General features: G+C 46.3%; 1 protein-coding gene across 2 annotated transcripts in view; it reads right to left on the bottom strand.

The window, feature by feature from the left end:
• CADM3 (cell adhesion molecule 3) overlaps positions 1–10,734 on the bottom strand; it is a 29,434-nt gene extending 18,700 nt beyond the window's left edge. The window contains exon 1 of one of the 2 annotated variants that reach the window (XM_030841919.2): positions 10,487–10,734. In XM_030841919.2, the coding sequence (XP_030697779.1) occupies positions 10,487–10,568 (82 nt within the window). In that variant the 5' untranslated portion in view covers positions 10,569–10,734. The remainder of the gene's footprint in view (positions 1–10,486) is intronic. The other variant, XM_030841920.2, reaches the window with a different exon arrangement.
• Between the last annotated feature and the right edge of the window lie 8,247 nt (positions 10,735–18,981).

Raw genomic sequence — 18,981 nt, forward strand, 5'->3', positions numbered from 1 at the left:
CCATTTGATAGCAGTCCTGTGAACTAGCTAATTTGGAAGTTAAGTTGCCATTTAGTGTTACTTTACTTCCAGTGACGTCCACTCTCCCTGCTTCCCATCTCCCTGTGCGTTGTAGTGTGGAACCCCAGGACCCTAGATCTCAAGGGAAGTAACTCTACTAAATGCCGGGCAGGTTACAGAAGTTGGGGTGAGATGAGGAAGGAGTCCCTGAAGGTGCAAAGAATGGCATCGTCAAATGTCAGGGTCTTCATGGCAGATTCCGGTTCTCACCAAAGAGGAGGCCATGGGGCAGAAGCTACTTCCATGCCCTTTAGGAGTTAAAAGGGTGATGAGAAGGACAGGCCGTGTGTACGTGTGCGTGCTAGCATCTGTGTGGTGGAGAGCTGGAGGATGCTACCCTGATTGTGATGTGGGAGACAGAGACTCGAAGAGAGAAGAACGCAGAGGAGCTTTTCTTATTCTTGAGCTAGTGAGAGAAGAAATCTGGAGGCAGAAGTGGGCTTGCAGTAGGCTGGCGGGGGGGCTCTCGGAGACTTAGTTAAGATTCTGAGGAGCAGAGACTGGGAAGTGGGTGGCAGAGAAGGAGGTGCGGACAGCTGTTGCTTTGATTTGCTATTGAGTCAGTGTTCTCGGTGCATTAGCACTGGGAGGGAGCCCTGGGCTGGCCCCCAACAAAAACAAGCCCCTCTGGAGCCAATACTGTGTTGTAGTAAGAACTGCAGTTGGGAGACAGAAAGGAAGGGGATCTAATCCCCAAAGAGCCCCTTCCTCGCCTTAGCACCTACCTTCTAGGACTGGGCTCTGTGCTCCAGACAAGTGTCTAGTGTTCTGTACTAAGAGGCTGGGGGGAGGTGATGAGACACAGCAGAACGGATCGGCTCAGTAAGGGCTGCTAGGAGCATGGGTTCTGTGCAGGGCTTTGACTTTCATCAGTTGTTTCTCAAGCAAGTCCCTAAGGTAGGGCATGAAATCACTCCAGTTGAAGACAGCTTGGAGCCATTTTAGAAGTGGCCTTTTACCCCTATCTCCTCATTCCCTTCCCACCATGCTCACATACTCAGAAATCACAACAAGTATGACCTGGAGTCTGTATTCTAATGCAATAGAGAGTCAGGAGTCTAGACTTTGAACTCTCAGATGTCCCTTGAACCAAGTGCAGGCACTTTTATACCCTTTCCCTAAATGTATCTAGCTGCTTTCACACGTATGTAATAGAACTGGGGAAAAAAATCACCCCATCTTAGGAAAGTACTTAGGAAAGGATACATAACAGAGTCAGCGTGGAGTAAATGAAAGCATAATTCAGTTTAACTTGTTGGAAAATATGTTTAGCGATGAGAAAATACGGACTGGGAATGGGAGGGAAAGCCCAGGGACCCTGGGGAGAAGTAAAGAGCAGATTCCCTGAGGAATCTCCAACCAGGTGCCAAAGCCTTGCTCCTAACCCTCCAGAGCCTCCATACCTGTTCGAGTGCATGGATGCATTCCCTTCTCAACAAGCTCTATCTTATTCTTTGCTCTTTAATGTGGCACTTTAGATATTTCAGGCTGATGGCTTGGTGTGGCGGGATAACAATGCTGTGAAAAAGTTTAATTTGTTAGAAGTCAGGCAAGAAAGCGTTCATCTCGGCCGGCTCTCATTTTACGGACTTGTTTCTCTTCACTGGGTCATCAGAATCAGGGTGTGGATGACAGGTTTGGGGCAGTGATCAGGAAGACCACATGGCGAAAAAGGTGGTCTGCTCTACACACCCACACTACTCTGGGCTCCCCTCTTCTGCCAGTCCTAGCTGAGATGTAGTCTCTGCCCTTCACTTTTCTCACCTAAAAATGTATTTTTCGGCAGGTTGTTGTTCAGTTAGCCTTACTTTGGGCCTTCCTGGGAATTTAACCCTTCTGTGAGATAGACACATTCTTCCAAGTCTGCAGACCTCACAGTTCCCGATATGGCAAATAATTCCGTTCTGACCCAAAGAGCTCCTCTCCTTAAATCTTCTTGAGAGTCTCTTCTTCAGTGTGGATATACATTTGATTTTGTTCCCCAAGATGCACATATATTCCAACCTGGTGACTCTCTTTTTCTCCTTCAGGATGTGTCCCTCACTACACACATGACAACTACAATTTTCACTATTTGTATCTCTGTTTTCATTATTTTTTGGTCATAAACATAGCATTTTCTTATGACCCAGATACAGAGCCCTTTTCACAAGCCCGTTATTAATCAAAATCCCTAATGTCCAGCAAACCATATGGTTTACACTCAGAGATCCTCCCCAAAGCAGAATTCAGGCTCTCTCTCCTGCTCAAACTCCCCAGGAGAGGGCCAGAATCCTCTTCTCCCCAGGGCTGAGGCTCAGTCCATCTGTCACTGACACTGGACGCCAGGGCTTGGAAACCAGAAGAGAGTTGGCATGAAGCAGCAGTTGAGGATAAGTGAGAATGTGTGAGGCCCATGGGCTTAGTGATGGTGGTTTTTATATTTGTTTGAGATTACAGGATGGAGATTAGAGGAGGGAATATATAATATATGTTTGGAAATACCTCATCCTTAAGAACTAGAGTAAGAACTAGTAGGGCTTCCCTGGTGGCGCAGTGGTTGAGAGTCCGCCTGCCGATGCAGGGGACACGGGTTCGTGCCCCGGTCCAGGAAGATGCCACATGCCGCGGAGCGGCTGGGCCTGTGAGCCATGGCCGCTGGGCCTGCGCATCCGGAGCCTGTGCTTCGCAACGGGAGAGGCCACAACGGTGAGAGGCCCGCGTAACCGCAAAAACAAAACAAACAAAAAAAAAGAACTAGTAAGAACAAGTGAGTATAACTGTCTCACTGTTAAGTTTACATTTGCTGAGGGACAAATGATTAGGAGCAGATGGTAAAACGGGCCCCTCATTTTATGATAATGAGAGAACTTGACTCTAGGCTCTTCAAAGACTGACCTAGGCTAGGCTAAGTCTTAAGTTACTTGTCATCGATGTATTTATTAGAGGTTTGCTGGGTTTCCAAGGAGTATCGGGTACTTAAGTCAGAGACTCAATAAACCAGTTCACCTTCTGGAGCTTTTTACTCTGTCTGAGGCTTTGGCTGGAATTCTAGAATCCAAATTGGAAGCAAAGAGCCAGGTCCCAGAAGAAAAATGAACACAGGAAACAAGGATCTGCATCTTCCCAATGAAATCTGCTCTTGGAAGTATAGTTCTCCATTCTATTTTGCTAACACCTGGGACTATATGAAGGAAATGGAGAACTAAGTAATGGCTAGCTTAGAGATAAATGGCTGAGATGTCAGCCTTCATTTCTTTTTCTTTTTTTCCCTAGGGTGAGGTGATGCATCTGACCTTTCTGACCCTGAACTGGAAGTAAATGAGCCAAAGGTGCTTATCATTAGCAATCAATACACAATTAGTGTAGGTCTAGCTGGGTAAGGAAAAATAAATCCTTAGAGAAAACAACATTTTAGTTCTTTTTATTATTTAGCTTTCTTATTCTCCTGGAGATGTCCAGGAGAAAGATGGAGAGAGATGAGAGGGCTAAAGAATCCCAGACGTAAGAGCTCACATAGAAGAATGATACACATATTGAAAAAAATGTTGGCGTCTCTGCATTAGAATCCTTTCAGAAACATGTCTGCTCTTTATGAGAACGGGGTCTCAGGGAGATGAGGAGATGGGAGAAACTCCAGCTGTTACCATAACCCTAATTCTGTCTTCTTGAAGGCTCTCTCATGGAGATAAATCACTTCCATTACCTGTCCTTGAGGAATGAAGTTTCTCCTTGTATCAAATAAGGAAATGGAAGAGGGGTCCTGGAAATTAATTCTGGAAACCTGTTTCCCCAGCCTCACTCTGGTGTAGGTCATTCATAAGTGTTAACTATTCTATGAACTATTATGCAAAACTGACATGGGGAAATCAGCATTTAGGGGAAGAGAAGCTTGTGTAGCTTTGATGTGATGGGAGGAACATGTTGGCTGTCTAGTCTCAGACTGGCAGGGGCTGAGCATTCTCATTGGGATCATTGGCAGATACCCCAAAAGAGTTTAAAGATCCAGCTCCTGAGATCTGGCCAAGGACTTGGACTCTGGGATAGGATGGTTATATTTAAGGCCATGTAGTCTGTACTAGATGGTTATAATGATGAGGGACATGAGTCAGGGATTTGATATTTATCTTCTATGCCTCTCATATATCGAATTCCTCTATTATCTATTCTGATAACCTATCCTATATGTTGTCTTTACATTTACTGCTAAGGCTGAGGGGACAGGAACAATGGGTACCATGACAGGACAATTAGAGTTGGTTGTCAGGCTCAGAGTGGTGTTAAGAGGTACATGCTCATAAACTGAGTAGGACTCATTTTGCATTCCACATTTATAGTGTATATGTGGTTATAGTGTATGAGCAATGCTGTCTCGATCTAAACCACAACTATTTGTAGTTCTGTTTTAAATCTATGGGTCCATATATGGCAAAACATTCAGTTTTTTTGAGGCCATTTGAGGTCACTCTATGTCCTAGTCTCCTGAACACTGCAAACCACACTTCTTTTCAACCTCAGTATTATTTGCTCTTTCTGTCCCCTTCCTACAGGGGATTAGGTGGTTATGAAGACTCTCCAGAGCTGTATCTACAGGTCTTGTTTACCTCTTTCTGGTGGAGCAGGTCAGGGATCATAACCAAGATCATGTGTGTGTTTGTGGTAGGGGGAGGGAAGTTCCAGCCCTGTTCTGAGGGCTGCAGTGTAGAGAGTAAAGAGATTAGGAGCTTGGATGGGAGCAGGACCACGGAGAGCAGCAAGAAGAGCCTGGAGCATCCATGTCAGGGGCTAGCACCATGGAGAGCTCAAAGCACCTGTGGTTTGTTCCACAAAGAACAGGGCGACCAGGATCATAGGTTAAGGCAGCCAGCTCTCAAGCCAGACATCAGGGCTTCTGCTAGGATCACACCACACACATCACGTGCTCTCAAAGGCCTCCTGAAGTACTCTGTTTGAACCTGCCACACATACAACCAAGAGACTGTGCTAAGAAGTGAGGACCGCCACCAGACTGAGTTTGTCAACATAAGCCTCAGTAATTATGAAAATTACATTAGTATCAGTGGTGGTGGAAGAGGTTTTGACTTGCTACAACCAATTATGCATGAAATTAATAGTATCTTTCAGTGTGGGAAAAAGAGCACCACAAAGCCTGTGTCCCCTCAGAGACACGCTAGGCATGAGGAAACCAAAATGTGTATTACAGTCAGATAGGGTATGAGGTGTATCAGAGTCCGGGTGCTCTAAGGCACCCCAAATTGCTGTGAATCGTCCAGTCTTGATCATACACAGAAAAATGGAATGGATTATGACTCTTAAAAAGGGTATTGTCCTCAGGACTTAGAGGCCTCTGTGTTAGTTGGGAAATTTGGCCACTCTCTTTAGACTTAGGGGAATTTCAGTAAAGGGACAGATAGTTCTCTCTTTCAGTACTTGTTGCTTCCATGAAGAATATGTAGCTTTAATGAGCTTATATTTTGTAAAAAATCTCAGCAGCTTCATGTGTTCAAGACTCTTGACAACTTGACTTCTCAGTGCTAGAATGGATGGATCTCCTTGTTATAACAGGATTGGATTGGGTTTTTACTTAGGTTATAAAACCTCTGAGCATCAGCTGGTTCTGACCCTGTAAAGAATCATCTCTGCTGCTGATCCTAGAGGAAGAAGCAGATCTTTGGCCCCAGAGACTTGTTCTCCTCTATTTTACAATTACGTGGAGTGTTTGTTCTTAATTTGACTGAGTTCTTAGAGACCCTGAATCTTTTTCTGATGGCTTGCTTTTCTGGTGGTTTGTTTCTCTCTATTTCTTATAAGCATTCCCATGAGGATGGCTATTCTCGGAATTTATGGATGGACTTCTAGGACATGACCTTATCCAGGAAACAAACTGTTCCAGTACGTTGACCTATGGCCGATGATTAAACAGGAAATATTAACTTTTAGCATGAAAAATGAAAGGAGAAGATATAATTAACAAAACTATCTAATACCCTGGCTTTTTCATTCAGTAGTCAGTAAGGAGCTGGTCCAGTCCACAGCTTGCTTTCATGGAGAACCTGGAGGCTAGATTACCACCCTTCAGTGAAATTCCATTACTGAGAAATAGATGACAAAAAAGGGATTGTTGGGCTGGTTCTGTTGGAGTAGGAAACAACAAAGAATGCGACTAGCCACAGCCCCAGGGGTTTTATTATTTCTCTGATGAGAACTGTGAGGACCTTTTCCTAGGTTATTTTTTTGTGACCTAAGGACAAGCAGCTTTTGATTCTATTGTATATATTATTTGGACTGCAAGAAAGTAGTAGTAATACCAAGGGGTACCAAAATCAGATCTAAGGATTTTCAGAGCAATGGCACAACTACTTAGTCTGCTGTTTCAAAGTGACCAGAGCACCAAAAAGATGCCATCTGTGGAATTTTATGGCTGCAGAACTATGAGTCATTCTTCAAGTGAATAGTGAATGTCTCCAACAAGGCGCTCTTGAAATTAGATTTGGCCCTCCTTTTCTCCTCAGCTGGAGGAAGAGAGAGAGAGAGAGAGAGAGAAGACACCTAAGGGTAGTGAGCTGTCTCATTTACTGTTAGTCTAGGGCAGAGGATTTCAAACTGTATGTGGCAGAACCTCTGTCTATGCCTTAAGGATTAGGGGGAGTGTAGGGGAAGCCAAGAAGAAGGGTGAGAGGGCTCCAGGTCTTATCTGTTTCAATAAGAGTAATTCTCCTTGGATCTGTTTTATTTATTTGATAAAGGAATTTCACATCTTTAAAGATAAAAGTGAGAAAACCACTGTACTAAAAGAAACTACTAAAACCAACAGTGCTGCCTAGCCCTAGGGAGAGCTTAGGACAGAATCTTTGGTGTAACTGCTGGATAGGCAGCTGACATGCCACAGCTTGGACCCCACATCAGACAGACTGTATGATACCAGTGTCTCTCTGACGGTTTCAGCTTCTTTGTGCCAGAAAATGCACATGTCTGAGGGGAGAGCATCTCCTCCCCAGGGGTTCCCAGCTGCAACTGGGAAGAGAACAGGAGCAGAAACAGAACAGCTACAGCTGCAACTAGGAACAGAAACTGGATGGAGTAGGTCTGCCAAGCAGATCTGTGGGCAGCTCTAGAGTGAATGCCTGCTGGATTTCTCTGGCACACTGGGCATGATCTCTGCACTGGGCACCTGGCCAGGGGGCTGCAGAATGGATGGCAGTGGACAGAAGGTCATTGGGAAGGGAAAGATATTCATGTGTGAGGCAGTGCAGTCCAAAGTTAAACTGCTATATCCTGGTATAAAGCAAAGTGAGGCTGCCCACCTGTCTGTCTCTGCACTAGATCAGCTCATAGAGTGCTGGAAATAACTTGAAAAGGAAGAATCCAAGGAAGTCTGGTTGCAATGTTGAATGTTGAGCTGCTCACCAGAAAGACGACCACAGAATACATTAAGTTCACAGGGCTTGTATCCCCCAAAGCTGGAACTGCCAACTTCTACCAATACTAGTGGAGAAACGTGAGAAGGAAGGGGCAGGTGGCAAACTCTGAATATCTAAGCCATCCCTGAGTTTCTAGCCACAGCACTCATGGCCGGGTTCAGATAACAGTTGTTTGCCCTTCTCCAACCTCTCAATCCCTGTTCAGCCTTATGAAACCTAAAAAAAAAAAAAAAATGTATGCTGTACTTCAGGGAGCTGTATACCCCAGCAGCATATGAAGTTTGTTTTCCTCATTCTAAATGGAAATAGCCTCTCTGCCATACACCCTTGACCACTCCAGCATCCGTGTATTAGGATATCTTGTCCTTAAACTTTCACACCACGTCTCTTCTTGTTTTGGTCAAATGTTACCAGGTAAGCCATATACTGCCTAGCTCCCTGCCCAGGGACCTCAGGCCAAGTCAGGGGTACTAGACACACCTTCTTCATGATCCTGGGCAGAATGGCCTTAGGATCACCACCCATGAGCATTAAATCTATGCACCTACCTCCCCCGTCAGAGTGGGTCTTTTTTGATCCTGAAGCTAAGAAGTAGAATTAATTTAGATAGAAGATCACATGTGGTTGTGCCTCTTGTACATCAGTACATCCTGAGACATTACAACCAGACATATGTCCACTGTCTGCACAGATGATGCTCTACAAGGAAAATGATGCTTGATTTGACTCTGTCTTGGGAACAGATCTCCCTCCCCATCGCCAAATTCTCAACCCCTCCTCCGGACATTCTCCATTCAAAATGTACTGCCTTCCACTCTTCCCTCAAGCCACTGCTCTGATATATATATATATATATATATATATATATATATATATATATATATATATATATATATATATATATATATATGGATAAAGCATTTCTCTTCCTCTAAACCTTAAAGCCTGAGTAGGGGCTGGAGCCCGAATTGAAGACCAGGAAAGAATAGTGCAGTTGGTGAAGAAAGACTTGGCTAGGGTATGGATTTTCTCTCTTCTCCAATGTTTACATCCTAGGATTGAGCTCACAGCTTTCTGGGATGACTTCATTCTGTTTAGGTCTCAGCCTGGCCCCATCAGTTCCCATGGCCGAACAGGGGCAGTTTGGGTCATGCTTGTCTCTCTTAAACCCAGCTACCAGGATGGGAAGGCCAGGGGCTGCAGCTGAAAGTCAAGGCTTAGTAGAGACTCGTTATTGTGGTCCATACACCCAGCAGCCTCTCCTTGCCTTGCACTTAGCCTGCCCTCCCTCAGGACTCTCTTCACCTCCTCAGCGAGTAGGGTCATCAGGACAGTCCTCTGGGGAAGGGGGATTCCACACAGGGGAGAGGAGGGGCTGCTGTCTCTATGGTGACTTGGGCAGGAACTCCCCTGGGGAGGGTTAATGGGTACAGAGTAGAAGGACTCAGCCAGCCAGCTGTAGGTAGGGGATCCCCAGTGTCCTCATACCAGCAGAAACTCCTTTATCATGATGGAGACAGGGCTAGGGGAGCAGGTCAGGCGAGATGGAGCAATTATTCCTCCAGCACCCGGGCTCTTCGCCTGTTTCCTTCAGATGAAATTCTCTACATCATCATCCCCAGTTTCAACCCCTCCCCTCTCCACCCCCGCCCCGCCCTGTGCCCATCCCTTCTGGCCACTGGGTCCATCACCCAGGAGCCGCCTCCCCTTTCTCCTCCCCTGCGGTTCTTTCTGTTTTCCGTTGGCATCTGGCCGGGCATAGCCACCACCCTCCCCTTCACTGTCCCCACATCCCTTGGCTCTGCAGAGGTCCCGGTCCCTCTTCCCCTCCCCCAGCCCAGCCTGCCTCACATAGGGGCGGAGGAGACCGAAGGATGCATTCCTTTAGTCCCTTCACAGCCTGCCCTCCCTCCTCCGGGAACCTGAGGCTCGAAGCTGTGGCTCCCTTCCTGGTCTCCCTACAAACTGCCCCCTGCCACCCCATTAATCGTCAGCAGCCTTTAAGAAAGCTGAGGTGCCCCGACAGAGCTGACCTACATAGCCCGGTCCAGGGCAGGAGGGGGCCCCAAGTCCCCTCACCCCTGGCCCCGCCTCCTTTCTCCCCCCGCCCCACTCTCTTCCTTCATCTTTCTACCGTGACAAACCCAAGAAGGTTTGAGTTCCTGACTGAAGCAAAGGGGGCTAGACAAGACACCCCACCCCAAATTTGGAAAATCAATCCTTAGCCTTGGAAAGCTTTGGGTTTTCTATGCATCCTCCTCCCCAAATACCTTCATCCTTCCCTTTGCCCAGCCTCTCCCCACTGCCCCCCCCATCCCCCTCCTCCGCTCTCGTCTGGGTTTCTTTTACCAGCTTCTGCCACAGCTAGGGATGTTGCCATCCCGGGGCCCTCTCCGCCCAGTGTTGTTGTTTTGCTCCAAGAAGAAGCCCCCCACTTCCTTGCCCACGCCCCCCTCAAGAGCCTCACCCAGGCTCCCTTCCCTGCCCACTCGGAGCTCCGCCGCCGGTGGTGGGGACGGGCTGGGGAGCAGAAATGTTTGCATACAGCAGTTTGGGGTATTGCACTGGCTAACCAACCCCTCCAGACATACATACACAAACACCCGACACACGCCCTGACTGAAACAGCGACAAATCTCACTCCGCCCCCAACACACACTGACACAGACATACACACAGATACTGACACAGAAACGCAGAACCAGACACCAACACAGACGCGCACACCCAGACACACACACGGACATCAACACATCCATACCCCGGGATGCTTATAACAGACCCAAACCCCGACTGCACACGCAGACACACTCGACGGTGTACAAGGAGGGGGCATACCCGGCACACCCCACGATCCACAGAGACACGGACGCTCAGAGACATACACAGGGGTATCAGCAGCGACTGGCGACTTTAACCCCCGCTTCCAAACAAAGCCAACAGGCTCCCTCCGCCCCCGCAGCCGGTCGGAACCCCCGCCCCGGTCCCACCCCCCCTCCCCTGGCGCCGCCCCCTCCCTCACTCACCGTCCTGGGAGAGGTTGGCCCCGCCGGGCGCCCAGCAGCTGGCGAAAAGCAGGAGCAGGGGCAGGGCGGAAGGGGCCCCCATCGCGCTTCCCGGCCGGCTCCCTGGCTGGGCGCTGGCGAGCCTGGGTCCCCAGGGGCTGGGGCTGTGGAGGGGGTAGACGACGACACTGACCGAAAGGGCGCCCCCGAGCCGCTTCGGAGCCCGGGGCCGAGGCGGGGACCGGGAGGGAGCCGGCGCTGCTGCAGTCGCGGGGATTAAATAGGGCGCTCGGAGCAAACCATTCGGTTGGAGGTGGAGGGGGGGTGACGGGGGCTGGGCTGGTCGCGGGGGGGACAGGTTGCCGCATTCCCCACGCCCCCCCCCCCCCGCCTCACGCACCCCCTGCGCGCAGTCGTGGTGCCTTCCACCTTCTCCCTCGGGAGCTCCACCAGCCCGGCTTGGGCGTGGAGCAGAGGGAGAGAGCTGGCTCAGCAGTGGGACCTGCCGCCCACCCCTCTTAGGCTTGGGGTGGAGGGAGGGGGGGGTCGGGCAGGGCCCTGGGCCAACTGGCGGGATCGGCCACTGCCCGCCTGGGCAAGGGTGTGCCCACTAGCCCGAGATCCTCCAGCCCCGCCCTCCCTCCTTTGGCAACCCGGGATCCCCAGGAGCCCTGGGGTTCCCCTATCAACAGTATGCCCAGGGACATCTCTTCCATGGGTAACCAGTTACCCTGGTCAATCTCCAAAGCACTAACATCCCTAGTTCCTCTGACCAAATGAGCCCCTAGTTATACGCCCAGTAACAACTTGTAGCCCCAGGCAATTTCCTTTGACAGGCATCTTCCAGCAAGCCCCCAGGCCATGGGAATCAACACTTCTCTCAATCCCTCCTCAAAGAAATTACTCCCCATCTAAAAACAGTGACTTCCCTTCAGACTCTGCCCAACCAAGCTGCCTACAAAGCAACTCAGTGGTTTCCCCCCTTAATCCTTCCTATTCCCCCACTTTACTCCCAGCCCTTACCCCCCAATATTTTTCTTCTTAATATTTCAAAGGAGTTTGCCCTTCCTTCTCAAATTTTAGTGAGTAAGATTCCTGGGTGAACGATCTGATCTACAGACCCTCAGGAAGCTGCCCTCTTAAGGGCCAGTGCATCTGTGGCTAATGCAGTTCTTGCCCCTGAGGCCAGATATAAGATGAATGAGAGAGGTGGGGTGTCTGTACTTGCTCTTGGCTCCTGAGTGCCAAGCCCCCTGGGGTTTGGGTTTTTTTTTTTTTGTGATTGAAGTTCTCTGGAAGAGTCTTGGTACGTCTCAGAAAGAGATCCTTCTGAGTCAGTTTTGCTCAAACTTAGCTTTTGGGAATACGTTCCTAAATTTTAGAATCTCTGAATCAAAGAATTTTATGTATATGAGGATTCTTAGAAAATATTTGGTCCAATCCCTTATTACACAGGTGCAACTGAGACCCAAAGGGTATGAATTGATCTACCCAAGGTTATACTGACAATTAATAGTAGAAAACACAAGGAATCATATGATTTTTAAAGTGCCGTCCAATCTTGGGAGGCCAATTTTGTCCCTAGATGAGGGATTTGGGTGCCTGTCTTCTAAGCCCTGGACGAGTCCCCTCTCTGAACTGCTTGTACCACACTGTGCTAATCTTCAACGTTTGGGTAATCTTTCCTCCTCTCAGATAGACTTCACAGCTGTTTGTGAGGGACTTAATGTCTCTGTCACCTAGTAACTCAAGGACAAGGATGTGGAAAGTACTTAGTAATCAGTAAAGCTCTGTATGAATGTTAGTCACTGGTGGAGAGGATGAGAGAGAATATTCTCCAGGAAGACCCTTGAGGATAGCCAGAAAGCTGCCCCTCTGTTTTTCTTCTCGCTGTTTGTGGAGTTTATCTATCGTTTCTGGGAGAAGAGCTCTGCCTACCTCTTGAACACTTACTGAATGTCTGGGTGTTTATTAAGAATTATTTGTAAGAGTTTTTGACCACCTTGGGTTGCCTGACTTGCCTACCTTGACACATCTTAGTGACTCCAAACCGTTCTACTGCCCTGGGGTTCTCTGCCTCCCTGGGGGTTCTCTGACACCTTGAAATCTGTGAGAGGCAAAGCTAGAGGGAGGAGTGTGGTTGAGGGATACAGACACCTAGATGTAAGAGAGAGGTGAGACTGGACTATGGGGTGGGGCAGGAGGGGAGATAAGGGGAAGATTGGACCTTCTGACAGAGGTGGGATTAGGTTGGCATGAGTTTAGTCCTTCAGAGAAAAGGAACGAGTGGGTGTGTTTTCAAAGAGAGAATACGGCTTCGGAGAAGAAGGATCAGGCTATCCTAGTTAAAGAGTCTTGATGGATAAAGAGTATTATCTTTGGAGCTAGAAGAAGTTTTAGAGATCATCTAAGTGGGATTAAGAGAGGACAGGTTAGTGTTGGGGGGAATGAAAGTGGGCATGGGTGGGATTGGGATGGCAGGATGTGGGATTAGGTCTCAAGCTCCTGTAACTAATCACCTTTTCCATCTGCTACTCTGCCGTGATCCCCTTCTGCCTGTCCTTTAATTCTCTAACGACTCTGCTGGTCTGTCCCCACCCTCTACTGTAACTGCACTGGGATGAGAACCAAGGGTGGGAGGAGAGGGCGAGAGCTTTTGTGGAGAGAGAGTATTAAGAGCAAGCAAATGAGACTCTGGAATGCTCTTTCCTACTGGCTCCTTCTCTTTTCTGCATCATTAGCATCAGTTTGGCAGTACTTTAGGCCCTGGGAATAGGAAGCAGTCATTGGCTTTTGGAATTATAGGATAAAAGAGTATTAGAATTGTAAGGGACCTTCAGGATTACCTAATTAATACCCCTTGTTGAACAGATGAGGAAAATGAAACTCAGAGAAGTTAGGTGACTTTCTGTGTTCACACGGGGATGTGGTAGAGGGCTTAAGGTATTGGATAAAGGAGGCGGATATACTCTTGGGGGCAGGAGGAATAAGGAGAATCATTACTCTCCAGCATTGTCCTCTTTGAGGAATTTCCACTTCTGCGTATCTCAGAGTGAAAGGGTAGTGTCTCCTACAGAGGCAGATGTCTCCATTTGGAATAACTCATTACCTATAATCACTGTAATGCCCTTTGTCTCTGTGCACCCAGCATCTTACAGGCACCCTTTTCACTAGGAAAAGAATTTTACAAAGAAAGCCTGACCTGGAAGGATTATCCTCATCCTGAAAACAGGTAAAATAAGAGTATCCATGTTGCTTTGTGATCTCTATGGTTACTTTGCACTCTAAAATGCTATGACATACAATCTGTGTTTCCCAGAGACTTGCACAAAGTCTGGAGTAGGTTGTCTGTGGGATTAAAGAACTGGTCACCACAGTGAAAACTGGGGGGAACAGTGAAGGGGAGTGGAGAGAAGGCGAGTTCTGGCTCCTGGGTGCCCCTATCCACTCAGCAGCAGCCTGGGTGGCTAGGGTTGAGGAATGTGGCGCTGGCACCGGTGCTGGGCTGGATGCAGCTGTGTGGGCCCTGGGCATTCCTTTCCCCACGCGCCTCCTCTCAGGGAGCGGGGAGGGCAGGAACTCGGCCTGAGTAGGGTGAATACTACATATTCATCTAGGAGGGGGATGACAGCACCTGAAGGAAAAATCTCAGAAGCCTGCCTCGGTTCTGCTTTGCCCTCTAACCCTTCACCTCTGTATGACTTTTTCTTTATCAGTAAATTCTATACAGGTTTCCGTATTTGCTTTCCCCTTTAATTTTCCACCCAACTAAACCAGGATTCCTCATACTGCTTCTTGTTTCTATTATACAGTTTTAATTAACCCTATCCTTAACAATAACCTTTGTACGTGTTTTAATTCTAACCTTAATTGAATTCTAATTTCAACCCTCACCCTAATCTATTACAGACTCTAACTACTAATCCTAATACCAACCCCAATTTAATTGTCAATTTTAAGCCACATCTTACTTCTAACCTGTTATAAGCCACCAATTTAGGACAGCAACTTGCACATCATAAAAATGATCACAGGTACCATTTTTTGGGAATCCGTTGTATGCCAGACTTTGCACTGGGTACTTTACATGCACAGTATGTCATTCAGGTACCGGAAAGTACCCTAATGTGGTTGGAATTATCAGCTGCCTTACAGATACGAGGAAATAAAGGTTTGATGAGATTATGTAATTTGTAAATAGTGGATCCAAATCCACTGTTGATGTTCATCTCTCTTTCTGCTAACAAATACTTTCTGATCCATCTTTTCCTAAAATCCGAATTCTGACTACAATAACTTCTAAAATACTGAGTTTCTTGAAAGTGTATTATTAGTTACGTTTAAAAAAAAAATAGTGGTACAAGATAGAAACCAAACAGACCAACAAAAAGGCCCAAATTCTCCCTGCCCAGAAACCCCACTGCCACTTTAAAACATTAAAGTAATGTATTTATAGAGTTAAACTAATCAAACTGTGGAAAGAAACCAACCAAAAGGAAAAGCCTCCTTCTCCTCCCCAGGCTTGCGGTACCCCTGGGGGCATTGTTCCCATTGGAGTTTTGCAGCACAGCTGCCCTGCCTCCCACTGTGTATCAGGAAAGCACTTAGAGTCAAAATAAATACCTACCAATGAAATCACCGTATATATGCACGACTTAGGCTTGAGGCCCTCTAGACAATTTGAATTTACGATTAACAATGACTGTTAAAGGCTAAGGGTGTGCCAGGTTCTATACTAAGCTCTTTACATTTATTATCCCTTTTAATATTCACTAGCTCCTGGTGCAGAGGATGCCTCACCCCGATTTTACAGGTGAGGACAGCAAGGCCTGGAGAAGCCAAATGACTGGCACAAAATCACAAAGATGGTGAATGAGAGACACAGGTTTCAAAGACAGATTTGTCTTACTACACAGCCTCAATGTTTAACCACTAGACTTAGCCAGGGAGGCATGTTAGAGAAGAGGTCATTTGAGCTTTGTTCTAAAGGAGAGAAGGGAAGTTGCTTGACATTAGAAAGGAGGATGACCTATGAGACTGTAGATAGACTCAGATCGATATGGGAGGAGACAATACAAGGGGAAAAGGAGCAAGATAGCAAATGGAGGGAAGTGAGTAAAAGGTGAGAGCATAACAGGGAAATAGAACGAATATGAGCAGAGACCTGGGGGATTTTTTTGTGATGCATTCAGGCAAAAATAAAATCATGTAATAAATATGTGTGCCACTGTTGTTTCAGCTACAGGCTGATTGATGTATTTTGGAAAGACAGTAGACACACATAATCATCTGCAAACAAAAATACACATTTCAGTTACATGGATATCTGTAGCCTCTCCAACAAAATATCTCCGCATCCCTCCCCTTACATTCTGTGTTCCACCGACATCCAATGGCTTGTAATTTCCCAAACACAGTATGTCGTTTCATGCCTCAGTGTCTTTGCACATACTGTTGTCTATACCTGGATTGCCCATCTCATTAAGCTTGATGAAACTTGTGTTTATTCATCCAAACTTTGATTAGGTGTTGTTGCCTCTGTGAAGCCTTCTGCACAGAGTTAATCACTCCTTGCTAGGTGCTACCACGATATTGTATATATCCTTCCACTGTTACACTGTTTTCACTGTGTTACGATAGTTTGTCTACATGTTTTTCTCTTCTAACTGTGAGCTCATTGAGGGCAGGAATAATATTTTATGAATGTTGTTATTCCCGGTGCTTAGTGTAGAAACAGAAAAATAGTAGATTCTCAGTTAATTCTGCTGAATTAAACTGAAATGATATGTTTACAAACACATAGGCTTAATCAACCGATTTTTTTTTCCAGAAGCATGGGCACACTGATTTCATTGGTATACTTCCTGTACGTTTGTATGTGTTAATATAGATACAGTGTGTCCCAAATTAGGTGACTGAGTCTAATACACATGTACACATATTTTCATCCACTTATTCAAGATACATTTTGTAATTCTTGGAGTTGACTTAGAGCATTCCACTTCCTTTTGCATATCTTCAATTGTGGAAAATTTTTATCCTTGGAGGTTAGCTTTTAATTTTGAAAATAGCCAAAGTCTTTGGGATCCAAGCCTTTTAGATAAGTGGTGGTTCATGTTGGGTAATGCAAAAACAAGATTTGGCTGTAAAGTAATAGTAAATGGCTTATAGGTTGACTAATATGTTGGTTCTTAAGGCAGTTTCTGAAGAGGAGTTCTAGAAAATTTCTGAGCAGTGGCATTCTGATCAGTTTGTTAATACAAACAAAGTCAAACAGGATTTTTGTCATTTTATAGTCACACTCGAGTATAAGAACACAAAAAATCATTTGTCCAGGATAGATCCCTGATCTTTCATTCATTCATTCATTTATAGTTTATTGAGTTTTTATGTGCAGTGCACAATGCTAGTTGAAAGTGGGTGTTTTGACACAGCTGTTTTGTTGCAATCTATAAAAAAAAATCTATAAGCCCAGGTTTTATTTTTATAATGACAAAACAAAATGATCAGTGGATGCTCTTACCCCATCCCCAATTCCCACCCTGTTTGTTGAGCCTCACTTTATCTGCAAGGAATAATGCAAGGGTCAGGATAACATTCAGGGATGCAAAGTTCATGATGATGAAGACCAATCTGGCAGTAATAGCTTACTTTTTAGAATCATAAAGTAGGAGTGAATGTTAAAAAATGTTATGTCTAGTGTTGGCCTCTAGAGAATACAAAGATAAGTCATGAAATTTACCTTCAAGGAACTCATAGTCCAGTAGGAAAGATAGGCAAACATATAATTACTACACCATGTGATAAACGCTACAGTACAATTATATATAAGGCATCATAGAATCAGGGAAGGGGCAGGGGTTAAATTTATGGAAAACCTTAAGAAATGACTAGGAGTTGGTCACGTATAAAAAGGATGAAAGGTATTGCAAAAGGGAACAGCATATACAAAAGCAGGAAAGCAGGCAAAGCAGACTATAGTCTGTTGTGGCTAGATTGTGAAGGGAATTTATGCTCGAGATTGCTCTTTATTCTGCAGACGAGCAGTCATTGAAGGGTTTTAAGCAGGGAAATGTCACTGCCACATTTGCATTTTAGAGCGATAACTCTGGCAGTGGTGGATGGATGTACTGGAAGAGGCACATCATTTGATTCAGAAGCCTGACCCTTCTGGGGACCACACATCCAGTTCCATGACATTGACTAGGACCCACCACCGAGTGTGGTCTTGTCTGATCCTATGGGTAGGGTGAAGATAACCCCAGGATACTGTTGTAGGACCCAGACATCAATATATAGTGTAGATGGTGCTGTAGAGCATATACAGACCCAAACAGTGGTGCACAGCAATGTAAAGTTGTATAGAGAAAGGGGTTAGGTACCATGACCAACTGTCCCTGCTTGCCAGAGGCAATTGCCAGGACTTTCAGTGTTAAAATTGGAAAAGTTCCAGACAAACTCAGATGAGGTTGGTCTCCTTAGGCAGTTCCTGGCAGAAACAACCTGCATTCAGGGGCACCTGTTACTTAGACTATCTCCCTGGCAAGGAGCTGGGATCATCTCCAGGGCAGGCTGGAGTGGGAGGAAAGCTGAGCGTGCTCTTTTCTGTTTTAGGGGAGGGTAGCAGTGGGAAGGGGTAGAGGTGGCGATGAGTCAGAATAGCTAGGCCAGTTGAACGAGAGGGAAGAAGAAAGGCTAGGCAGGAGGCAGAGGGTGGACGCTGGTTTCTGGTCCAGGATCTCACCTCCATTCTCTCTGAGATCCTGGGCTCTCTGCTGGTGGTAAGGAGTACTGCAGACTCGAAACAGAAAGGATTGCAAAGAATGAATTAAATGTATATATTTAGCTTTTCATTCATGCATGGGGTTCATATACAGTTGACTCTTGAACAACACGAGTTTGAACTGCACTGGTTCACTTACACGTGGATTTTTTTCAATACGTGTAGTCAGCCCTCTTTGTTGGAGGATGTGGGACCTGACGATACAGAGCACCAATAGTAAGGGACTCGAGCATCTGCAGATTTGGTATCCTGGGGGTGGGGGTGGGGGCCTGGAACCAATTCCTTGTGGTTGCTGAAGGGTGACACATATTCACACATGTATTTATTCCTTCAGCATTCATGGAGTGCTTACGATGTGCTTGGCACTTTGCTCATGCTATGTCATTCAGCCTTCACACACGGCCCCGTGTCTTGTCGGTATTATTATTCCCAGTTTACAGATGAAGAAAATGAGGCTCAGGAGATGTGGTAACTTCCTACAAGGCACACATTAACTGGTGGAGTCCTTGGTCATCCAGAAACCCAGTATATCCATCTGTGCCTGATCGTAGGAATTATATGGGGGCAGTGGTTAAAAATAATACAGGTACCCAGGAGATTCTTGTTCCATAGGGTAATAATGAAGATTCCTGACCTCACTGTTAATAAGTGCTTCCAGATGATGCCTAGGTCCCGACATTCCCGAGAAGCAACACACCACAGCTTGTGTCTCCTCATAAGGGGCTGACTGACT

The sequence above is a fragment of the Globicephala melas genome, chromosome 1, assembly GCF_963455315.2.
Source record: "Globicephala melas chromosome 1, mGloMel1.2, whole genome shotgun sequence".
Classification (NCBI taxonomy): domain Eukaryota; kingdom Metazoa; phylum Chordata; class Mammalia; order Artiodactyla; family Delphinidae; genus Globicephala; species Globicephala melas.